The 27,408-nt window shown below is 31.0% G+C and overlaps 1 protein-coding gene across 3 annotated transcripts in view; it reads right to left on the bottom strand.

Annotated features, from left to right (window-relative positions):
• Nucleotides 1-27,408, bottom strand: part of tst (superkiller complex helicase subunit twister) — a 626,755-nt gene that overhangs the window by 311,985 nt on the left and 287,362 nt on the right. For all 3 annotated transcript variants that reach the window (XM_072532052.1, XM_072532051.1, XM_072532053.1), the window contains 2 exons: nucleotides 21,313-21,566; nucleotides 15,695-15,969 (listed from right to left, as the gene is read on the bottom strand). In XM_072532052.1, the coding sequence (XP_072388153.1) occupies nucleotides 15,695-15,969; nucleotides 21,313-21,566 (529 nt within the window). The remainder of the gene's footprint in view (nucleotides 1-15,694; nucleotides 15,970-21,312; nucleotides 21,567-27,408) is intronic.

The following is a 27,408-nucleotide window of genomic DNA, read 5'->3' as shown; positions in this document are numbered from 1 at the left end:
GTATATTCGGCAGCAGATGCATATAGTGCAAGCATCTATGTTTTAAGGGCGGAAGGACGTGCACCTCATTTTTAGCTGACAAACATGCGAAAAATATTATTTCTGGTCCTCAATTTACCTTATAGTTTTAAACAATGATCTGTGACTGACCCCGTGCGATACAAATTATTTTCAAGGAATTTATAGGAAGTCTACGTTCAACAATTTCATGACATTATTGGATGTTCAGTTTTGTGAAAGCGTCTATGTTAGGGAGATTAAAGGAGCACACACGAGTTTTTCAGGGATTTTGGCTGAAAATTGATTCATAGTTTATTTTTATTGTGTAATAATAGGTGTATCGTCTATATAATAGAAGTTCTAGTATCTACCGGTATGGATCGTTCGTTTGTGTAAATGTTATACAGTGTAGGTGCCTTTATGCTACCCCAAGCGAGACCGTTCTTCATCTGCTATTCTTATCATTGAGTGATACAAAAAATATTCTATTGTGTAGGCATACGCAGACAATATAAGTGAGTTTGTTATCTAAGGGGATATCATATAGTTTTTGGAGAAATATTCTGTAATTTAAGGTGTCGTAAGCGGCATTTAGATTGAAAAATACCACCCCTGATACCCGATATTTTTCGTACCCGCCTTTGATTTAGTATTTGTGATGTACGTGATCTTCCCTATCTACAGCCACTTTTGTCTTTTAATTTAAGTTTTTCTTCTAATATCGGTGATATCATATTAACGATATTGTGCAAAAGTATTTTGAATAGCTGACAAAATAAAGATATTAGTCGATAGTTTTTGTGGTCGTTGGAGTGTTTGCCAGGCTTAAGCAAGGTAACAACTTTGGCTTGTCTCTATACTTTGGGTATCTCCTAATTTGAATACAGTTGTTCATCATCTGGATAAGTCATTGTAGTGTTTTTGGTCCAGATTTCGTAATAAGCTTTATGCTCAGATCCTCAAGGTCGGTAGTTGTGTTATTTTTCATTAAATATGTAGATGGTGGATCCAAGCTCCACATCGTTAAAAGGTTCTCTCAGCTGACTGGTTTTGTCCTTTCTTACTTTCCGACAGAAATAGTATGTCTATATCTATAATGTGGTTTTCAGCGATCAGCTGTATACCAAATACCCTAGGTTAGTCCCTATATGTGTTTCCTGTACTAGAAATTAGTCAGATTCGTGTTAACTCATATGTCTGGTAAATTTAAGTAAAGTAAAGTTTCTTGATTTTTAGATATACCCTTAACAGTTATAGACATTTATGTTATTAGAATAGTTAGTCCTAAAAAGGACCAATTTGACAAAATCATATTAAAAGGGTGACTGAAGAATTATCCGATTAATTAATTAATCATTACCCGGGGTATGACCGATTGCGGTGGTCTTATTAGTACTCCAATCTTCCTAAAGGCTCGTTCTTTAAACCCCATAAGTAATGCGTAATCTTTTTATTAAAAATTTAAATTTTACATGCCGTGTATTACTTTTTGACGATATGTCGAATCAGATTTGTATAGTAATAATTTTAGGTTCTAAAGAGCCTCTTTGTGGAAAATAAATAAGTTTGTAATATCGGTCGCAACTCATATATAGATAATAAAAAAATATACAATTAAAATAAATATAAATAATTTCATCTACATACATCGGCGCCACTGTTCAGGTGATGGGTTTATCACAGATATCAAAGTTTACATTTTAATTCAATGTTCTATTTACGTATCTTCAATATTAAAAAAGTAGGAAAAGACATGTTTATGCTTTTATTTTTTTAAATCTATTCTGTTTTCTTTCTAGAGTTCCATCTTTTTTAAACGACCTGTGTTCTTTTTTCAATTGGGCACTTGTCCAAAGCTATGACAAATACTCTGTCCTCTGCTATTCTACATTAATATGACATTCATTATTTTCTCTAAACACTCTGTCCTCTGCTGTTCTACATTAATATGACTGATTTATTTTATCTTTCTTGCAGCTATTTTAATGTTTTTCCTGTGTACCTTCTTCTTCTTCTTCTTTTTCTTTTTATATAGACATAATTCTGTCTGTTTTTCATTGTGCTTCCAGTAAGTTGCTTTTCCATCGTTTTCGTGGTCTTCCTACTTATCGTCTTGTTAAGCGGTATCTAACATGTTAAATTTTCTGGCGGTTATATGAAATTGGAGCAGCGTACGTTGTAAATCATCTTCACTTTGAAAGAGTAGTATTGCGTGGTCTGCACAGCAGATTATTATTATATTATATATTATTTGTTTTTCTTCCATTTGGTATCCTTTTTTAGTTCTTACTTTTTTATTATTTCATCCATAATCAGGTTCAATAATAGGGGACTCAGGGAATATTCCTGTCTCATCCCATTGTCAGCTTCAATATTGTCGGTTAGTTCTTCTTCTACTTTTACTTTGATTGTGTTGTTTTGGTATATATTCTCGATCGTTTTGATTTTTCCTAGAGGTATCTCTCTTGCGTACAATAAGTGGATATCGTTTTTTAATTTGTGTATCTTCTGTATATCAGTATTTCTTCTGTGTATTAAAAGTTAAATTTTGGTTATTATTTCTTAAGATTCTCTTAACGTGTTTATTAATTGTCTTGTTTCATGTGTATCAAGATATGTGTATCCTGATAGATTGTAATGCATATTTCATTTAATGTAATTAAAGTGCTTTTTGCGTTTGCCAATTACTATCTCACTTCCTCAGTGATAGGTCTTTTTTTCCTCATCAATAACCTTATCCTCGCGCGATACAGCTATTTTAACCCTCTATAGCCCCGTATGTACTCAAGGCAACAAAGGAGTTTTTGATGCAGAAAACTTTTTTAAAACAATTTCCGACTCTAAGATGCCCTCTGTTAATTTCAGGGAACATTTGGTTATACATTTTAATACACTCTATGAACCTATGACGAAACCTATATGGAAATGTTTAACAGTATGTCAAATGGACATGGCTGCCTTATTAGTTTGTATTTTCGATAGTGATTTATTGTTATAAATTGTGTACAATTTATATAAAAATATATACCGAGGCATTATATCAGCATTTATATATTGATTACCGTTGAAATTTGTTTATTTTATTGTGTTGTTTCAGTACTGTGATAAAAAACAGGTATGTTCCTTTGAATCCACACTGGACCATATTATTTTAAATTATTTTTTTAGGATAGATACAAAAACGTTCTACGGGAAAAGCAGTAAATATCCGAGGAATCCAAAGACTCTGACTTTGACAGTGATAATAAGAGAGTGATAATGAATTTTCCATAGGTACTCAGATATCAATCGATCCAGGATCAAATAAAATGGAAAATGAAGACGATTTGTACGAAGCAAATTTAGACCAGCTCAAATAGTTGACACTATATCTAGGAATCGCTGGGAAGAAATAGAAACTAAAATTCATTTCAATAATAACGAAAATATGCTCAACAATAATGATAAGTTATACAAAATTAGACCATTCATCAACGGTCCATTTCAAAATTTTCAGAGTATTCCAATGAGTAAAAAATTGTGTATTGATGAACAAATGATACCATTCAAAGGGGCACATTCTTTAAAACAATATATGAAGAATAAACCCAAACAATGGGGATACAAGGCATTTGTTTTGCGTGATAGCAATGGTATTGTTTATAACTGGGAGTTTATACATTCTCTTCATTTACCTAATGTAGACACCAGCGGTAATGTAGTAATAAGATTGTGTGAGATAGTCGAACCAAACAAATACTATAAAGTATATTTTGACAACTGGTTTAATAGCATTCAGTTGCAGATTGAAATGAAAAAACGTGGACTGCAATGTTCGGGAACTGTTCGTCCAAACAGACTGCCTAATTGCCATTTTTCTGATGACAAGAATATGAAGAAACAGGGTAGAGGTACTGTAGAAGAAAAGCACGCTACAGTAGATGGCATAAGACTACCAGCGTTAAAGTGGTACGATAATAAACCGGTTCATTTGCTTAGTACATTTGTTGGTTCTGAGCCTACTTCGTTAGTCAAGAGGTGGGATAAGAAACAAAAATCAAGAATTATTGTATGCTGTCCAAATTCAGTGCAATTTTATAATAAATTTATGAGAGGTGTCGATCTTATGGATTCACTAATTGCTCTTTACCGAACAGACATAAAATATAAAAAGTGGTATCTAAAAATATTTTTTCACCTTCTGGATTTAGCTGTTGTTAACAGCTGGTTGTTGTATCGTCGTGATTGCGATTACTTTGAAAGAAAAATCAGTTGCCTTTGTTACAGTTTAAGTCCCACTTATGTAGCGTACTGTTAGCAAGAACTGACCAGATCAAAAACAAAGGACGTCCCAGGCTCAGTGAAATTGAGAACGAAATTGTAAAAAAACGGAAGAGAGGACCTACGGCTATTGTACCACCGAAGGAAGTTAGGCTTGACCAAACCTTCGACTGGCCCGTATTTTCAAAAAAAGGGAAGATGCAAAAAACCAGGATGCTGTAATACTTCTAAAGTAATGTGCGATAAATGTAAAGTTGCTTTATCTTTTACAACTACAAATATTTGTTTTTTTGATTGGCATAATAAATAAGTATATAACTTAATTCGTTAGTTTTTGCTGCCCACAGTTGCCTGAGGGCAATACTCCCAAAACTCTCCCCAAACAAAATTTAAAAAATCTAAAAAAAATACTAGTTGTAAATGGATGGATATTTGAGCACATATACAAATTAAAACATTTTCTCTTAAGTTTACAAAAAAAGTCGGGCAATAGAGGGCTAAGATATTTATATTTCACTATATGCTCTATCATTTGGTTTTCATTTCAAATTAGCACCTATGACGAAATTTATAATATCTAAGATTTAGTGCTTTCATATGAAACTGGAATAAAACACTTGGTAGATAATATTTATTCGTTTTGAGTACACTTTTTTTAGAACCTAGTATATAAAAGAATAAATATTTGTCTGTTCAGTGTTTTCCACGTCTGTAAAACATAAACAGGCTTAAATATTAGATTATACATTTATTAAGAATGTTCAATTTCTAAATTGAAGATTTTATATTTAAAAATTTACATTTACGTTTTTACATTTTATTTGACGTTTTAATCTTTTAATCGGAGTTAATTTTTCGAAAAACTATAAAATTGTGAGAACAAATTGCTATGTAAAAGTACAAGGCACTATTCTCATGCTGTGAGCTTTGCTGCTCCGTTACTTTTATAACGCTTAAACTATTTTTAATTTATTGTCAATATTTTTGAGGCGGGTTTCCTTAAATGACCATTTTTAAGGTTAGTACGTTTGATTAAATGAAATTGATATTACGTTGATAGTTTCCATTTTATTAGTACTGATGGTATATGACTAGCATCTGTTGGTTCTATATATCAATTTGAAAGTAAGAGCAATCTCTTGTTAGTAATTTCAGTGTAAATTGTGACGAAACCAGAAATAACCCATAATATTCTCCCCGTGTGATCTTAGTATTTCCGTTGATGGAATAGTATAGGGTATCCATATTTTAATCAACGGTATGTCAGAGTTTTATTAATTTTTATATATATTTGCAAAATGAAGAAGAAAGTTCAGTACAGGCAGTTAAACAGCTGATCTGTCAATTTAGAAGTAAGAGCAAGTACCAACTTGCTGAAAAGCATACCATACACAAAAGGGGTAATAAAATGTACTGCACAAACTATAGCGATATAAGCTATATATCTATTAATTATTAGGATATACAGTATTTTTTCTGATACACCTGGAACGATTGAGTGAATAGGTGAACTATCAAATAGGAGACTATTAGTGTGGAATTAGAAAAACTAATAAATCGTGATCAATTATTCACTATTAACTATTAGGCAGTTAATGAGAAATGTTGGGAATACAAAAAAAAAACATTAAACTAGTAATTTATAGATTTTAAACAAGCACTGATATAATCATAAGAATAAAACTATGAAATACCATGGCAGAACTAGGCTTACCTAATAAACTAATTAATTTAACAAGTCAAGGAAAACTGTCGACTTATTTTCAAATGTACTGCAAAGTTATTTAAAAAATGTGACCGAATTAGCGTAACACCTGTTTTGAAAACTAAATATTATGAGACAAATTGGGGATATTATATTACACAAACTAAACCGCTTGCCTACAAAAAATATCAAGAAAATACGATACGGTGAGAAAGACTAATGACTTTACAGCTAATTGCCACATAAGTATCAATGTAACTATAGCTCGCAAAATGGGTTCAATTACATTGCAATTTTTAAATTTTTCGTGATAAAATGAAGTGATTGATTGTTGTTTTGAAAAAGTAAGTTGTTTTTTATTTTTATATTCCTATCATCTGATATTGTAATATCAACAACATTTTTCATAATATATTCTAAAATAACGAAATTACTAATAACGAACAAAAGTTTTATTAATTTCTTGTTAATATAATTATGTAGAAACTTAGATTTTTATCTTGTTCTTACTATAGTGCTAAAGCACAAATGTAGTCATAGTCTACCGTATTTTTTTCATAGTGGTCATAGTTTTTAATTGTAGTATAGGTTATGTGTTTATAATAACTAGCGCATAGAAAATAATAAAATTTTGTACCCTGTGCTTTATGTTTATTATCCTTTATTGTATTGGAACATCTAGAAGTATAGCAATACATTTTAATTGTTGAACAAAAGAGAAAATAAAAACACTTTTTGTGGTGTGCCACTTAACCATACACAAAATCGTACACAAATAGTCAAATGGTAGTAAAAGTCGATATAGGCCGCCAGACGGCAGAGGCATCGCCGCGCTCGATGTCTATACTATGAAATGTTTTTCATACAGTTTTCGGATCAGATTTTTCAAAACATCAAATTACATCTTCTTTTTGTCTTTCTTTATTTAGGGTAACCGCTACTGTTTTTTTCTTCAGCGTTTCTTCTTAATCTACATTAATGTTATATTCCAATTCTTTCTGGAACGAGCTATAACTTTTCTCAAATAACCATTTTGTGTGGTTTAGTCGCCTTAAGGTTTGGCATGCTTTGTCAGATGCTCTTTAAAGTCCCTTTTAATATTAATATCGTTTGAGAAATTTTTCCCAGATACTTATATTTCGTTTTGATTTTCAATCTTCTTTTAATGTTAGTTTAAATGGTCTAGTAGTGTGTTCGTACAGTTCAGTTATAAGCAAAATTAGGTGTTGTTGTACACCTAGTTCTTTTAGTATCAGTCATAAGTGTATCCATTTGACTCTGTGGAACGCTTTACAATAGTCTATAAAACAAATCCATAGTAGGATATTGAATTCCCTAGACTTTATACTTTTCTTGGACTTATTATAACAGTTTTAAAATTAAATGTTTAGTGAAAATATCTACGCGACTTTAATGCATTAAATATTTTAATTAAAAATCGACATATCTATTGAAATTAGACAGTAAAAAAGTATGTTATTAAAGATTGATTTATAAATTATTGTAGTTTAAATTCAATTACGCTATGAAACAAATATTGCATGTCATAAACTGCAGTAATCCAAAAATTATAAATATCTCCCTGTTGTTTGAGTTTTCTTTAATTAATAGGGTAACATTATAATCCTACCGAAGGGGCCTCTAATTTCATAAACTGTTACACGATTACTCTATCCGATCTACGTACATTTATGAACTAAATGTTTTAGTGACAATGCCTTTTAATAAAAAATACTAATTAATAAAAATGAAAACTTAACTTTTCCAAGTTTATAATAGACACTTTCTTATGTTTAAAAATATATAAAATAAGTAATATAAATTACCGCCTTGTTTATTAAAACTAAAAAGTAAAATAAAGTTATGTGTCGGTTAACAATTTATATTTAACTACATTAGCCAAATAATCCTGAAATTCCTTCATGACTAAATTGATGGATATTTAAATAAATTTTAAGTGTTAAAATGTACCTGCTGTAAAATTTGAAAATCTACTACTAATACAATTATTGGCAACATCGCAGGAGCTTAGAAATGTAAGCAACATGGTAAATACGGATCCCAAAAATGATTTATCCTATTGTGGAGTCCACTTAATGCTACATGTTGGTCGGAGTCTACATAAAGCGCTACTTAGATAATAATATACACCGTGTATATTCTACTGGAGTTAGTATAATACCGTTTTAGAACGGAGCTTACATTAACCGCTAGATGTATATATATATATATATATATATATATATATATATATATATATATATATATATATATATATATATATATATATATATATATATAAGCGGGGATCCTACAGCTTCTGCCGCTTCCCGCATTTCGATCGCCATCTTTTTCTATCTCTCCAGGTGTCTTCATCAATGGCTCTGTCTTTCATGGTTTCCATAACACCTTGTATCCAAGACTTGGCTGGTCTTCCTCGTTTCCTTCTATTACTTGGATTGTATTCCATAGCTCTTTTTGGCCATCTGTTGTCGTCCATCCTCTGTACGTGTCCATACCATATTAACTGTCTAGTTTCTATTCTTTCAGAAGTTGTATGTACTCTATCTGTTTTTCTTCTAATTTCAGAATTAGGTATACGTTCTACTCTTGATATACGGCAAGCTCTTCTTAGGTAGTCCATTTCAACCGTGTCAACTTTTTTCTTTCCTTTTACTGTCATTTGCCAACATTCTGCTCCATATGTAAGAATGGGCTCTACAATTACTTTGTAGATAGTCATTTTAGTTCTCATAGTAGCTTTGTTGGACCAAAGTATCGAATTCAGAATTTGAACACTCTTCCTGCCTTGTTGCACTCTATAGTCTATATCTCGTTCAGTTGTTCCTTTACTGCAGATAATACTTCCCAAATATTTGTATTCGTAGCACCTTTTCATTTGTCTAATTTCCAAATCCGGGTCTTCGTCTTCACTGCCTATTCGCATATATTCTGTTTTAGACATATTCATACTCATCCCCCATTTTTCGTATTCATCTTTGAGCTTTCTAAGCATATAATCTGCATCTTCTTCACAGCTTGCAATTAGTACTTGATCATCTGCAAAGAACAGCGTTGTCAGATAATGGTTGTTAAGCTTCAACCCCATTCCCGCACATTTTTGTCTCCACTGGTGCAGTGCTTCTTGGATATATATTTTGAATAGGGTGGGGGAAAGACAACATCCTTGTCTCAAGCCTTTCGTTACTGTAAATACCCTTGAGAAAGTATTTCCTGTTTTTACAGTGCTTTGAGGACATTTATAGATGTTCAGTATTGCTTTTAGATATGTTTTACTAAGGTCCGTTTTCGTCAAGACACTAAATAAGAGTTTTAAAGGAACTGTATCATAAGCCTTCTCCAGATCTATAAATACCAGATGCGTAGGGAGGTTTCGAGCTGTTCGTTTTTCAATTACTTGTTGAAGGGTAAATGTGTTGTCCACGCACGATCTTCCTGCTCTGAAGCCGCTTTGTTCTTCAATTTCTTTATACTCCTCTTCTATTCTTCTTTTCAATATACGACCATATAACCTTCCCAGCGAGCTAGTTACGCTAATGCCTCTATAATTTCCGCATTCTTTTCTGTCTCCCTTTTTATAAATGGGGCTAATGTGGGCCAAATTCCAATCGTCTGGAATCGTTTGGCCTTCAATTAAGCATTTATTAAAAATATTCACTAAGCTTTCCAAAAGAGCATCCGGTCCATGTTTCACCAACTCGATGGGAATGTCTCCAGGCCCGGGTGTTTTTCCATTTTTCATTTGTTTCAATTCTTTTTTCAGTTCTTCTTTGTTTATCTTATGCACCTCTGAGTTGTCTGTCATTGAGATATGGTCAGGTCTTTCCATAAATTCGTGCCTACTTTCTGTTAATAGCGTTTCGTAATATTTTTCCCACTTTTTATTGTGAATCAGGTTTATATTTCCCTCATCTTTTCTTTCTTTTTTAATACTTTTTATGAATTTCCAAGCTTGTGTCACTTTGGTTCCTCCTAAGCATCGGTCCATCTCTTCGCATTTCTCTTCCCACATTTCGTTTTTTCTTTTAGTGACTTCCTTCTTTGCTTCCCTGTTGAGTCTGCTGTAAATTCTGCGGTCTTCTGAGTCTAAATTTATTTGCCTAAACAATATCGTTATATGAGCTTTCTTTATTAAGTATGTGTTCTTCTTCTATACGGATTTGTAGCGATATGATAATGAGGTTAAAACAATTTTCCTTTCAAATATTCGTAGTTCTTCCTTATCCGTTTTAGTCATTGTCCATGATTAGCATCTATGTATTAAAATAGGTAAAAAGTTTAAATTATGATCTGTATTTCTTTAGTGGCATTATTATTAACCGTGATTATTTATCTAAGATATTTAAAGTGTTCCATATTTACGAAATTGTAGTTGTTAACTTTAATATTTTATCAAGATCTATTAAATTGGTCTCTTCTGTTGATTCGCTTGTATTTCTTCTTAGCTTGATGAATTCTTCTTTTTTCATTCTGTGAACTACTAGTGGGTTCTTTTTACGGAATTCTTCATCACGTTTAGGTAATCATCAACGGTATATAAACGTTGTTGAAATTTTAGGGCATTTTCAAAATCTCCAAAATCACTACCATTGGGTAAAAGCTATGACTAGGAAAGAAATAGCGTAATGTAATTTTTTCAATGGTAGGATGAGTTTCCAAAATCATTTTCAGAATCAAAACTATTTTAATGCTGCGGTTTTGGCCGCCACAAGAGTCTGACCACAAAATTACATGTTTTGCAGAAGTAACATTTTCTTCAATGTGTTTCTTAAGACAAATGCCTACGTCCTGGGCTCCCCGACCAGCTTCACCTTCTATCCAAATATAACAATGACTTTTTTATCCTTGGCGCTATGGATACCAAGGTTGAAAATACATAATTGACGCTTATAATATACAATATTTATTAGAATTCTCGAAAGGGGAAGAGTTTTTCTTTAAATCAAAACAAAAGGTTTCCACTTTTGGTTGATCGTTGCTTATCTTCATGTCTAGCTTTCTTTCTTCTAAGTGCACATTTTTCAACTTTTTTCTTTGAAGATTAAATCGTGTTAAAAACATTTTTTTGTAAAACGAAAATTTAACAAGATCATTGTCTGCTTCTTCAATATACAATTCATACATTTTACTTAATGTTATGTCTTTTGTTAAGTATTCTTTTTCTGTGTTAGCTCTTCTGTAATGTGACTATTATAGAAAAATTTAAGCAATAACTGCCACTACTTCTTAACCTAAACGCCTCAACAAGTTGCCAACGTCACCATTGTTAACCACGTTTATGTACATATGTTGCCAAATATTCGATTTACAATCATTAAAACGCTCGCAACAGGCGCTTGGTCCAAAACTAATACACAAAAATTAGTCGCTTGCTCTAGTTATGCAAAATTCAAAATCCAAAATAAAAAGAAAGGTTCTTTTTAAATATATCTGGTTATCCGTTACTAACAGGTTAATGGGATTTATTACGTAGATAGTTTATGCCTTTTTCTATCTTCTTCTTTAAGTTCCATCTTCTATCGAAGGTTGGAAATCATCATGGCTATACGGACTCTGTTGACTGCCGCTCTATAAAGTTCTGCACTACTGCATTCAAACCATTCCCTTAAGTTTTTAAGCCAGAATATTCTTCGTCTTCCCACATTTCGCTTTCCTCGGATTTTGCCTTGCATAATAAGTTGTAATAATGCGTATTTTTGCCCTCTCATCACATGTCCTAAGTACTCAAGTTTTCGTCTTTTGATAGTTAATAATATTTCCGCCCCATTTCCTATCATTCTAGTTACTTCCACGTTTGACATTCTTTGAATCCATGATATTCGTAGGATTCTTCTGTAACACCAAAATTCAAAGGCGGCCAACTTATTCAGATGGACTTGTTTTAGTGTTCACGCTTCCAAGCCATAAAGAAAAGTAGAGAACACGTAACATCGAAGCATTCTCAGGCTCTAACTTTATATCCCGAAAACAAAGAAACTTTTAAAGTTTAAAAAATAATGCACGTGCTATTTCAATGCGTGTCCTAATTTCTTTTGTTTGGTCTACATCTGATGTTATCCTGTTGTTCCTCTTTTCCACCAGAAAACGCCATAATCCACAATTTAAGAAATTGGGGCTGGGTCTAGTGATGCATAACGCCGTTCATATAGCAATTTGTTGTCACATGTTTATAGTTTTTCAAAAAATGAACTCCGATTTAAAGATTAAAACTTAAAACAAAATATAAAAACCTATTGAACCTTATTCAGAAAATTTCAGAAAAGAATAACTTTTGTGAAAGATTGTGGGACACAGTCATATTTTAAGATAAAAACTTCAATTCAGAGAGTGGACATTCTTAATAAATGTATAATCTAATATGGAAGCATGTTTATGTTTTACAGACTTAGAAAGCACTGAGCACACAAGTATTTATTTTTTTATGTACTAAGTCGTAAAATAAGTATACTCAAAACAAATAAATATTATCTACCAAGTATTCTACTCCACTTTAATATCAATGCATCAGATATATTATAAAGATTTCGCCGTAGTTGTAAATTAATAGGAGATAAAGCCAAATGTAGAGCATATAGTGAAATCTGAATATCTTAGAATAACTATATCGAGCGGAAACATTATTGATGAGCAAAAGGGAGACCCATCGCTGAGAAAGTGACAAAGCAATTGGCAAAAGCAAAGGGTACTTTGTACTAAAGTACCCATACTCTAAAGCATAAGCAGGTCTTTTCGTACTCTTTTAGTAAGTGATAGATTCGACCGTTACTTGATTTAAATTCATTTTATCTAACAATTAAACAGGTATGCGTTTACACGTCATATTTTGTAAGTTGAGGAGGGGATAACTGTTTGTCTCAAGTTGGTCATTCAGAATTATGTCTGTATTTTTTAATTTGCTAATTTCCATAGATTCTAATATTCATGGAATCTACAGATAGCTTAAGGCCTTTATTATAAATACACTTTTTTAGTAATAAAAATATATAAATAGAACCTAGAATACGCCTGTAAAAGTATGTAACCTTTGATCTCTGGGATAAACCCATCTCCTGAACAATGGTGCCAATATATGTAGGTAAAATTTTTTACACCTATTTTAACCTGTTTATTTCCTCATTATCAATATATATGAGTTGTAACCGATACCACAAACGCATTTACTTATAGAGACTATATATTGACTATAGTTATTACTATACAAATCTGACTCGAAATATCGTCTTAAAATAACAGTAACAGAAAAGTGAAAGATTAGTCATTTTTTATGAAGTTTAAAGTAGAAGCGTTCACGAAAATTGAAGTACTAATAAGACCACCGCAATCGGGCGTACCCTGGGTAATGAATAATTAAGTAATCGTTAATTCTTAAATCACCCGTTCAATATGTTTTTTTGTCAAATCGGTCCTTTTTAGGACCAACTATTCTAATTATGTGTATAAATATATAGAGTATATCTAGAGATAAAGACACTCCACTTTACATATGCGCTTAACAAAATGCAGGAAGCACGTAGATGGCCAATCCTATGGTATTTGGTATTAAGCTAATCGCTGAAAATTACATATTAAATGCAGGCAAAGAAGCAAAGAAAAACTTATGAGAGAAAACAAAACCAGTCAGCTGAGAGAACCTTTCAACGATGTTGAGCTTGGATCCGCTATCCACGTATATAATGAACAATATTACGGCTCCTGGCTGAGGATCTGAGCACAAAACTAACTATAAAATTGGAACTAAAAATACAACAATGGCTAATATTCAAAGTCTTTAGACAAGCAAAGCAAAGACAAAGTTGTTGCCTTGCTTAAACCTGGCAAAAACTCCAACGACCACAAAAGCTATCGGCCAATATATCTATTTATTTTGTCAGCTATACAGAATACTTCTGTACATGATCCTTAATATAAACCGATAATAGAAGAAAAACTCAAATTAAAAGACAAAAGTGGCTATATATGACAGGTTAGATCATATATGTCACAAATACTAAATCTTGCCCAACACAGCGAAGAGAAGTACGAAAAATATCAGGTATGAGGAGTGGTATTTGTTAATCTAAATGCCGCTTATAAATAGTTATTTAAATAACTTATAAAATATTTAGTTATAAATTAGTCAGCCAAATTCAGGGAATATTAAGACTCACATCCATACATAAGCTCTACAATATCGTAGCTATCAATCCACCTAATATCCGAAGATAAGTAGCTAGAGAGCAAAAAAAAACAAAGTCCAGATTCGTGACATCCACTCCACGAATACCAGCTCATTTTATGACTAGAATCAAGGAAAAACTAGCTATATCAACACATCTGCAAGATATACAAACAAAAATAAGCTGCTCCTCTCCATCTGATCCCTCGAACGGAACTTCCTTATGGTAGTTATCTTCCTTAAATCTGCCAGGAGGACTCTTGCCTGCAAACACCGGTTAACTTGTGTGCATGTGGGGTGGTACAAGACTTATCGCGCTTTCTTAGTTAACTTTACCGTTCAAATCGCTCTTTTTGAAGGGACAAGGTTTATTTATGTGAACTGAACATGTAAAGTACAGTCAGTAAGCTATTACTTATAAAGATCATTGAAAATTTGACACTAACTCCACTTATATTGATTACATATTACTCCTAAATACGAGATAAAACATTCAGAAATATGTAATATTGGTGAAGTGGTATAATTCATGTTAGAAAAATTAATCATTCTTCCCTTTTTTGTGCACTACTACCCATTTTAACAAAAAAATATCTATTTTAGCACTTAAATATTTATTTTGAGATAACCTTCTATCCAGAATTAAAAAATAGAATAATAAGAAATAGAATCCAGAAAAAAATAAAATAATAAAATAGAAGAATTAAAATAATAAAAAAGCTGTATATAAGATATCATGAAACAATGGATGAAATAAAAGAAGTTCTTATTAACCGGATTCTTAAATAAAACGTATAAAGACATACTCACGTTAACAAAATACATTAGGAAATTTTCGCATATGAAAAAACACATCCAACTTGGTAATGAAATCCTTTTGTATCTATAAATCTATTTTTAGAAAAGCACGTACCTACCAAAAACAGGTATTTGGTAGTACACATATCTGTTACATACTGTAATGCGTATGAATGATAACAAAAGTAAGGAGTCTATATGAACCGTTTAGAATATACGCTGGAAATAAACGGCTTAATCCCATAGTTGCCAAACTATCAGAGCTTACTTAAACCGATATACGTATGGTTCCAATATACACGGAACAAGATCTGAACGACCCCTATAATATATACACGTGAACTAAGCGATATACATTCATGATACAGGGGTACTTAGGGGCTCCACAAAATTTTTAAAAATTGTGAAACTATACATGTTGACGAATCGACAGAGCCAATATTATGGAATGGTCAAGTGAGCTCCGTATATCGGTGGCCACTTGACCACGGAGCTCACTTGAACCTGAATTTTAACATGGGCGGAGTCCACTTTATGCCGTAGATATATATATATATATATATATATATATATATATATATATATATATATATAATATTAAAAATACTTGAGATAACGAAGTTGGTTTTAGAAATCTATAATTTTAAATATTTATTTAGGCATGTTCTAGGTATGCATTATAATAATAAATTTCAGCGTAAACTGTTATTTTACGTTATTACAAAAACTAATTAAATAAGGAAACTTTTGCTTACCCGTTTAAAATCCACTTATCAGCGTTTAAAATCATAAACCTATTGTCACGTGTACTCCCACCTTTACCCGTATAAAGAAAGTGCTTTAACGGTACTGGTCTTTGATGTGTCGACACTACATAAACTTTTCTTTGATGGGTTCTTCCTAACCAATCCGCAAATTCGATTGTATTCGGTACTGTAGCACTAAGCAAAACCACACACACTTGTGCTGGAAGCATTATAAGAACTTGTTCCCATACGTGTCCTCGTTCTCTGTCGTTTATGTAATGCACCTAAACATTAAATTACATTTAATAAATAAAAATTCGAATGTATAAATAATAAATAGCTCTTTTTCTTAACTAAGTGATGGATTCGATCGTTACTTGATGGAAATTCATTTTATCTAACAATAAAACACTGAAAACTTTTGTTTTCAATACTTCCATAAAATTTATTATGGTGATCTATTTTTGGTATGCACTTTTACACTTTATAGTCTTTAACTGAATAAGTTGAGGAGGGGAGAACTGTTTGTCGTAAGTTGGTCATTCAAAATTATGTCTATATTTTTTTAATTTGTTAATTTCCAAAGATTCTAATATAGATAGCTTAAGGCCTTTATTTTGTGCTTTTTCTTTTGGCTCTTGTTGTTCTTAATATAATTGCCAAATTGTTGTTTGTGCTAAACGCTGGCGTTATTCCTTTCTTTTTTATGTGTTTGGATATTTTTCTTAATATCTTGCCTGTATATGTAATCAAGCAGAAGGTACTCTTTCTCTGGTGGTGGAAATACTAATTTCACGGCTTTGTTATGTACCGTAGTAGTAGTTTCTGATTTAAAATTGTATTCATTGTTCGTTGTACCCATTGTCTACTGCTATTTATTTAATGATATTCAATTCTATCTCGAAATCTCGAAGTTGTTTTTTTTTGCCATAAGAATTTCTATTAATCTATGTAACATGCTACAATATTGGTAGGCGGCCAATTTTCTTTTTCCTTTTTCTTTTTTTTTCTTAACCTTAGCCTTATCCTTTTTCTTAAACTCCTCATTTTGGAACAACCTAGAGCCCACAGACCTATCAATCGTATGATATTTTGATTATTTAAAGCTCTTGGCAGCATTGCTTTCAGTTATGTATAAAAGGTCACATATCTTGGATCATTTCAGTATGGCGAGACATTTCGGTGCTTCCTTGAATCTCCCGGAAGTCGTGCAGGATGGAGGTTGATCAGAAATGGGCGATCCTGCTGCTTTTTGCCCTCGCATTTGCAGATAACCTTATTATGTTGGTGGTGAGAAATGAGTGTAGATCCAAAGAGATGCGTGAGATGCTTAGGTAAACAAACTTGAGAAGAGGACCCTTCATTCTGTTGTGTTCTTTCTGATTGACCTCTAAGCCCTGCCGGACTTGGATACGGCGGTACTAACAGAGTCGTACAGGAGACATCTGACCAGGGCAAATACGAAGAGTGTGTAAAGAGTAGCATTGGAAAAGACCCCTGGTATATATTAGAATATAAAAGTCGTTTTAAACATCATTATATCAACGAATAAGCCATTATAAAAACTTAATCAATCTTTATAAATACTCTATCAATAAACCTTTATAAATATTATATCAATATGTGAAAATGATGTGAAAAGAAAAGTTTCTACTCTTCTTCTTCTTTCCGTATAATGTCCATTACTGAAAGTTCGTTATCATAATTTTATTCACCACTCAAGTGAATTCAACTCTCTACTCACAATTATTTATGTTTATTAAATCTCAAATGATGTTGCATTTCTGCGACCGGTTTCGGAGTTTACAATTTGTACTCCATCATCAGACCTATGAAATTAAGAAAGGATTAAGTATGGGGGCATATCAAGCTATTGCTGTTTTAGTTAGTTAAGCCGTCATAACATCCCTCAAGGACCAATTATCTAAGATTTTTGCCAATACACCAAGAACACCAATTTTTTAAAATATTGTTATGTTGTTCTGTGTGTTCAAAAATTAAGTGAAGCACGACGTGGTTTAACTAAACTTATTTAACTCAAAACAAAAAGGACCATCTCGAACAGCTGACTAAGTCACGGTCGAATCAGAAACTCCGAAAATTCTCGAAGTTCATCTCTGCGTCGATGGAATGAGTTTATAGTATTTTATCTGAGTTCGCGGAATATTTCGGCGATAGACAGAATTCTCGATTTCTAGCACAGTGCCGTAAATAGGGGTATCTGGCTCACAACAATACAGTGTATATTTTAATTATTTTAATTTCATCTTGTGGGTGTCCGTTTTATAAAGAAAAATAATAAATGGTCCTTGAGGGATTTTATGATGGTTCAAGTAACTAAAAAAGCAATGGGTTGATATGTCCCCTATACTATAATCCTTTCTTAGTTTCATAGGCCTGATGATGGAGTATAAATTGTAAACTGTGAAAACCGGTCACAGAAACACGTCATTTAAGATTTGATAAACATAAAGGATTGTGAATAGAGACTTTTTCTTTCCATACCAATCAGAAACTGTTTATTGATCTTACATTTTTATACTTCTCAAACAAATTTTGAGGGCTATATAGATACCATAAGAAAACTTCTCATGTAAGCTTCGAGATTATTAGTGCTTTTTTAAAAGTTAATAGCAAATTTTGAAAAAATAATAATGTTAATCTCTCTACGATTAGTTAAATAAATTATGGATGAAATTTTACTTAAGTCTCAAATGAAAGCTTTTAAATAAATTTGATTTACAAAAAAAATGTGAACACTGCGTAGACAATAGAAAATATTTTATACTTTAAATCGCAAAATACATATTGTACTTATTACTCACTTAAACAATAAATGAAATTGTCATTTACAAAGATTGTTTGGGCTGTAATAAGAGGTATCTGGCTCACAACAAGTGTATATTTTAATTATTTTAATTTCATCTTGTGGGTGTCCGTTTTATAAACAAAAATAATAAATGGTCCTTGAGGGATTTTATGATGGCTCAAGTAACTAAAAAAGCAATGGGTTATACGTCCCCTATACTATATTCCTTTCTTAGTTTCATGGCCTGATGATGGAGTACAAATTGTAAACTGTAAAAACCAGTCACAGAAACACATCATTTAAGATTTAATAAACATAAAGGATTGTGAGTAGAGACTTTTTCTTTCCCAGAAACTGTTTAATGATATTACATTTTTATACTTTTCAAAAAAAATTTAAGGGCTTTATAGTTACCATAATAAAACTTTCCATGTAAGCTTCGAGATTATTAATGCTTTATTAAAGGTTAATAGCAAATTTTGAAAAAATAATAAATGTACTCTCTAAGATTAGTTAAATAAATTATGGATGTAAACGAAAGCTTTTAAATAAATTTGATTTACAAAAAAAAATGTTAACACTGCGTAGATAATTGAAAAAACGGGTGTGGCAGTCCAGTGGGACTTCCGGTAGAAGTTATACTTCTATACACGCGTTCGTCGTTAAAAATTTATATAGGAGTCAATCTGCACAATCATTACATATGTAATGCTATAGGTAACGGAGAGCAGAAAGAGAAAAAGAATTAGTTATATAGGTATATGGTGCATCGTTTGCTGTATATAAACATTTGACCTGTAATAGGAGTATAGTAAATGAAGGATTGTATCAATATTTTAATGAAAATATATATTGTTATTTTTATATATGTATAAAAGGAGTTGAATGCAAAAAAAAATTTTAGACATACTCTGCAGTCATTAATATAAAAATTACAATACAATTAATACACTGCAACATAATTCAATATAATAATACAATATAAATTAAAATATGTAATATTCATAAGTATTTAAAACTGCCAATATACATAACTTACTTTACGAAGACAAAAATAAAAAACCAACAACTCGGATTATGTTGTAAATTTTCATTTTATTTTAAAATTCATGTTTTTTGCGTATATTACATAGATTTAATAAGATTAACGTGAGGTTTTTAAATATTTTAAAAATAAAAAAGGAAATTCATAATTGGGATTCAAACTCACAGCCACCAGCGTATGAACCAAACACGTAAAGGATTTGCCAATTAGACATGACACTAACGGATTTCAAAATTGACAGTTCTCGGTAAAACTGTGATTATTTTGAAATACAAAAGCCTAAAATAATTTTGTTATAAACGTTTAATTTTAAATAATACAAAACATATCACATAAATAATAATATTAATACATATTATATTATATATATTATTATATATATATATATATATATATATATATATACAATAATATATATAATATTAAATATATATACAAAAGGAACATTTTTATTCTCGAGAGAGGAAGAGAGAGAAAATATATCTTCTGCCTCTCTCTTACTCATTATCTTACATATGTAATGGTTTCACAGATTCACTCTCATGCAAATTTCCAACGGCGACCGTGCGTATAGAAGTATAACTTCAAAAACTATGCAATGGCGCTGCAATATTAAACAATTTGAGAATATTTTATATTTTAAATCGCAAAATACATATTGTACTTATTACTCACTTAAACAATAAATGAAATTGGCATTTACAAAGATTGTTTTATCTTTAAATCCGTAATTATATAGTCATTGGGGACATACAAAGAACTGATAAGAACTATTTTCGAGAATTTCTAACCACTATATTTGAAACGATTTTGTAATTTAGTCTCATTATGTTTTCCAGTATCATAATGAAAGGTGCGAATACGCGTATTAGAATCTATTTTATAGAATGTAGACGGTTAAGTGTAGTACGAGTAAACAGATCAAATTAACACGGAATCCATAAAGGATAGTCTGCAGTATTTAAATATATGTATACAAACACGGTTTCCTGAATATCAATATTAAACAAAGTATGAGCAAAGCTACTGGAGTATATGTGAGCACAATAGAAAGGATAATTCAACAAGCGATTATGTTAATAAACACATATACAAATAATTAACAAGAATTTTCATCTACTGTGCTAAACGAAAGCAACAGTGACAGACTTAAGAGACTAAAGTACATTCCTTTACCAAATTCCCATCAGTAAACATGAGCACGTGTTGATATTCGCCGTCTCATTTATCAAGAGGCTATTAAATATAATTTATTACCTTAAGTCAGACAGATTCTCATGTTACAGATCCAAACTTGCCAGGATTTTAAATTCAAATTGTATCGTGTTGATTTTTAAGTTAATATATTGTGTTATATATTTATGTATATTTATGTTATAGTTATTGTTAAGTTATTTACTGGTCGTGTTATTTTTAAGAGTTTAGTTTAATTGTGATATAATGATTAAATTTTAAGAAATTCTTACACTAACAGTTTCAAAAGTAAATATTTTTAAAAATCATATGATACATAGGTCGTACATCAGTACGACCCTGTTTGGCTTACACGTGGTTCTATTGACGATTGGGAATTTGTAAAATGAATACGGTTTACGACAAACAGTTCATTCGCTATACAATTTACCATTTTCATGAGGGAACTCCGTATTCGAATTTCATCCAAAATGAACTATCTTTTTTACTCTTAATTAAGTTACCTCTATGAGGAGCATAAAATTAAGTAAGCGTTTTAAGAAGCTTTAACTAATTTTAAAAGCAAATAAGATACAGTACCTCATCAAAAATAACATATTCCAAATCCCTAGTAATATCACTTCCACAGTAGAGCATAGATCGTAAAATTTCAGTTGTCATAATAAGGCAAGATGCTTTTTGGTTAATTTGAAAATCTCCAGTAATAAGTCCAACATCATTAAACTTTTCTTTAAAGTCTCTGTATTTCTGATTAGAAAGTGCTTTAATAGGTGAAGTGTAGATTGACTTTGTCATGTGCTTCTGAGAAAGCGCTATCGCATATTCTGCTACAACTGCAAAAAAATAAATAATTAAAACTATATATCTATTTTGGTTTTGAGGAAAATTTTTTTTTTGGCGAAATCAGGTCGGGCAACAAGACCGACGAGTAGGACCCAAGATAACTATACACGTACAGGACCAATCACAAGAAGCGCTGCCAAGAACCGATCGATAGAGAAGCGCGCCAAGATCTACTATTCAAGTAGCCACTTCGAGCGGGAGGGTCAGTTTACTTCGAGCACCAGCAGAAGCGTTACTACCTGAATTGACAATAGCAAGTGCGACCTTGCCGAAACGTCATCAAAACAATGGTTTTTCTCAAAACCAAAATTATATCCCGGAAAACCACAGAATATAGCTCCTCATCAGCATCAACATCAGCAACATCATATATATATATATATATATATATATATATATATATATATATATATTTATATATTTATATATATATATATATATATATATATATATATATATATATATATATATATATATATATATATATATATATATATGAGCAATTCCAATACTTTTCACCCACTTTTGTGGGAGGGGTCTTTGGATTTGCTCCAAATTGTAGTATGTTATTATACCTTATGAAATAAGACTACAGTTCAAATTTCAGCCCTCTAGGTACACTAGGGCCCGAGAAATCCCTTCTCAAAGGCCCAAAAAAGGCCCTTTTTAGCCTATATTCAAAAAGCTATATCTCGATGTCCTATAAACCGATTTTAATTTAGAATAGCTCATTTTTTTTGTTATAACGTCAGCTATTTACAAAACAATTTTCAAAATCCTAGATCCCAAGATCCATTGTCGGGGACTAAATTAGTGCTGACGAAATTTAAAGATTTTGGTTATTTTAAAAAAATCATAAATAGTGAATGAGTAATTAGAAATACTTTTGATAAATCTTATTTGAAAGGTTTTTTTTATTACCTTTAAAATGAGACTTAGTAAATTAAAATTTATAGAGTAGATTCAGAGTTAGAGCTATTTGAAATTGATCATTTTCGTGAAAATCGCGTTTTTTCGAATTTTCAAGCTAGCAGCAAAAAAATCTTTGAACTTTTAGAGTAACGAAACTTGGTGTGATGATAGTTCTTCATATGTACAACAACCTGTAACTCTTTATTTTTTGTGTTTTAGCCATTATTGACCTTATCTAACTGCTTCAAAAATTGGAAAAATCGAGTATTATGCATCTAAAGTAAGCCAAAGTACTCGGCAGTTTTGGCATTCTTGAATCAATTTCATAATACTAACCCCGTTTTCTCAATATAGATAATAAAAGAACTTACCAAGAGCTTTAACTTAAGTGAAGGTAGAATTCTCTGGGTGCTCGAAAACAAAAGTTTGAATTGTTAAAACGTTTTTTTATAATTCAGGGTATTAAATCTGTGAAAAGTGGTTTTTGCCTATTATTAAGTTTATGTAAAATTTTGAACAACTTTGATTTTGTAGTATATAGAAAACTTCTTTAGTCACTTTTCAAATCTATTAGCAATTGAAACAGTTTTTTAACCACAAAAAAAATGTACCGCCGAGCGGCCAAGAGTGTAAGAATTAATGCTAGTACGAATTCGTGCACGCATGTGTGCACAAATATTTTTTCTCTAATAATTTTTGGAATTCTAATAAATATAATAAGCTTACAATAGAGTTTTACCATATTATTTTACAAAAATCGCTGAAAAAAATAATAAATTATAGTATGTATATGAATTGAACCTGGCAGTAATAGTTACAAATTTGACACTGCCTAAAATACTGAATCGCCAATAGGGAATGATTTTAATTATCAACGAAAATTTTTAAATTGAAAAAATATCACTATCTATTAGGATAATGTAAACATGCCGAGTGGAACAGTAGATGCATTATGCTTTAGTATATACAGCTTTAGTATATAGCATAAGTATATGCTTTAGTTCACATTGGAAAACTTTTTATCAAAGTTTTTTATCAGAAATGTTTATTCTCAAAACCAACAGTAAAACGAAAATTTTTAAACTTAATTAGAATATAAGAATATTTATATATTTATATATATATATATATATATATATATATATATATATATATATATATAAGTATATACGATATAAATATTCTTATATTCTAATTAAGTTTAAAAATTTTCGTTTTACTGTTCGTTTTGAGAATAAACATTACTGATAAAAAACTTTGATAAAAAGTTTTCCAATGTGAACTAAAGCATATACTAATGCTATATACTAAAACTGTATATACTAAAGCATACTGCATCTACTGTTTCACTCGGCATGTTTACATTATCCTAATAGATAGTGATATTTTTTCAATTTAAAAATTTTCGTTGATAATTAAAATCATTCCCTATTGGCAATTCAGTATTTTAGGCAGTGTCAAATTTGTAACTATTACTGCCAGGTTCAATTCATATACATACTATAATTTATTATTTTTTTCAGCGATTTTTGTAAAATAATACGGTAAAACTCTATTGTAAGCTTATTATATTTATTAGAATTCCAAAATTGATTAGAGAAAAAATATTTGTGCACACATGCGTGCACGAATTCGTATTAGCATTAATCCTTACACTCTTGGCCGCTCGGCGGTACATTTTTTTTTGTGGTTAAAAAACTGTTTCAATTGCTAATATATTTGAAAAGTGACTAAAGAAGTTTTCTATATGCTACAAAATCAAAGTTGTTCAAAATTTTACATAAACTTACTAATAGGCAAAAACGACTTTTCACAGATTTAATACCCTGAATTATAAAAAAACGTTTTAACAATTCAAACTTTTGTTTTCGAGCACCCAGAGAATTCTACCGTCACTTAAGTTAAAGCTCTTGGTAAGTTCTTTTATTATCTATATTGAGAAAAAGGGGTTAGTATTATGAAATTGATTCAAGAATGCCAAAACTGCCGAGTACTTTGGCTTACTTTAGATGCATAATACTCGATTTTTCCAATTTTTGAAGCAGTTAGATAAGGTCAATAATGGCTAAAACACAAAAAATAAAGAGTTACAAGTTGTTGTACATATGAAGAACTATCATCACACCAAGTTTCGTTACTCTAAAAGTTCAAAGATTTTTTTGCTGCTAGCTTGAAAATTCGAAAAAACGCGATTTTCACGAAAATGATCAATTTCAAATAGCTCTAACTCTGAATCTACTTGATAAATTTTAATTTACCAAGTCTCATTTTAAAGGTAATAAAAAAACCTTTCAAATAAGATTTATCAAAAGTATTTCTAATTACTCATTCACTATTTATGATTTTTTTAAAATAACCAAAATCTTTAAATTTCGTCCGCACTAATTTAGTCCCCGACAATGGATCTTGGGATCTAGGATTTTGAAAATTGTTTTGTAAATAGCTGACGTCATAACAAAAAAAATGAGCTATTCTAAATGAAAATCGGTTTATAGGACATCGAGATATAGCTTTTTGAATATAGGCTAAAAAGGGCCTTTTTTGGGCCTTTGAGAAGGGATTTCTCGGGCCCTAGTGTACCTAGAGGGCTGAAATTTGAACTGTGGTCTTATTCCATAAGGTATAATAACATACTATAATTTGGAGCAAATCCGAAGACCCCTCCCACAAAAGTGGGTGAAAAGTATTGGAATTGCTCATATATATATATATATATATATATATATATATATATATATATATATATATATATATATATATATATATATATATCGTTAAGGAATATGACCGTTTAATTTAATATAAAAAAATGTGCACTCGTAAGTGAATGGGATATTTTCGGTCAATTTGGAGATAAAAAAGAGAAGAGTTGTGCTACTTTAACTATTTATTGAAGACGTTTCTCCCACTGTTCAATGGGCATCATCAGTTCATCTAAAAGAGTGTTATCAGCCATACATCTAATATGAAAAACAATTAAGTAAATGATCTTACCTTTAAAAGATCTGTACCATTAAGATGTTATTATTGTGAAGAAACATCAACAATTATATTAATTTTTTTTTTAATTTAACTTTTGTTAAATTAAAAAAAAAATAATTTAAAATTACTTAAATTGGGAATCTTCCGGCGTTCTGTGTTTCTATGGTTTTGCTGATTTATTTAGTAGATTAATTTTTGATGTTTCTTCACAATAATAACATCTTAATGCTACAGATCTTTTAAAGGTAAGATCATTTACTTAATTGTTTTTCATATTAGATGTATGGCTAATAACACTCTTTTAGATGAACTGATGATGCCCATTGAACAGTGGGAGAAACGTCTTCAATAAATAGATAAAGTAGCACAACTCTTTTCTTTTTTATCTCCAAATTGACCGAAAATATCCCATTCACTTACCAGTGCACATTATATATATATATATATATATATATATATATATATATATATATATATATATATATATATATATATATGTGTGTGTGTGTGTATATGTATGTCTGTGAAATGAAAGCCATATATTATACAAATTAGTCAAACTTTTCACGGCTGAATCGGAATCAATGGAACGATATAACTGTTATAAGTGTTATTTCGGTATCTCTACCTCGTCAGCTGTTCGAGCTGATACCGAAATGTCCAACTAATGTCTCCAAAATTTTCCTACTTTCAGTGGTTCGAGCACAGCGGTGCCTGGCGAAGAACTAAACAATTAAATAAATTATTTTCTTTCGTTTGACCTGTCGAAATGTGCAAATATTAGTTATTGTTCTGATGAAATAGAAGCCATATATCAGGGCATTGGAGCACAAATTAGTTAAACTTTTTACGTCTGAATCGGAATCAATAGGACGATATAACTGTTATTTCGGTATCTCTCCCTCGTCAGCCGGTCGAGATGACTCCGATTCAAACCGAAAGGTCCAACTATTATCTCCAAAATCTTCCAACTTAAAGTGGTTCGAGCACAGAGGTACCACCTGCTTTGGTGGCGAAGAACTAAACAATTAAATAAACTGAGTTGCTATCAACAAGTCCTCACTTCGTTTAATGGCTAGCAACCCCAGTGACGTTACCATGTAGCTAATTCCGTTTATAACTTAAACCTCCTAGTTTATTAACGTCAAAGATGTAATTTAAAGTTAATTTAACCACATTTAAAGAGTTTTTGCCCATGTATTTAGTGGCTTCAAACATGTAAATCAAGATATCACTGATGATGGAATAGTTATTCCGAAAACGTTCTGTGATTTTATATTAATATACTTTTTACAAAGGAATTTTGAAAAAGCTTTTGGTGAAAGTTACTAATATTTGCACATTTCGACAGGAGTCAGAGGACAGAAAACAATTTATTTAATTCTTGTTCTTAGCAACCAAAGCAGATGGAACCTCTCTGAACCTCTCGAACCACTGAAAGTGGGAAGATTTTGGAGACATTAGTTGAACTTTTCGGTTTGAATCGGAATCAGCTCGAACGGCTGCCGAGGTTAAGATATTGACATAACAGTTATATCGTTCTATTGATTTAGATTCAGACATGAAAAGTTTGGCAAATTTGTGCTCCAATGCTATAATAAATGACTTTCATTTCATCAGAGTAATAGCAAGCTTTTGCTGAAAGCTACTAATATTTACATATATATATATATATATATATATATATATATATATATATTTTACTTTTATTATTCACTCGCATTATCCTTTTCCATTTCTATATATATATATATATATATATATATATATATATATATATATATATATATATATATATATATATATGTATATATATACATGTATATATATATATATCTACGGCATAAAGTAAACTCCGCCCATGTTAAAATTAAGGTTCAAGTGAGCTCCGTGGTGAAGTGGACACCGATATACGGAGCTCACTTGACCATTCCATAA

The sequence above is a fragment of the Diabrotica undecimpunctata genome, chromosome 5, assembly GCF_040954645.1.
Source record: "Diabrotica undecimpunctata isolate CICGRU chromosome 5, icDiaUnde3, whole genome shotgun sequence".
NCBI classification, from domain to species: Eukaryota; Metazoa; Arthropoda; class Insecta; order Coleoptera; family Chrysomelidae; genus Diabrotica; species Diabrotica undecimpunctata.
This window is presented reverse-complemented; position numbering and strand designations above follow the sequence as displayed.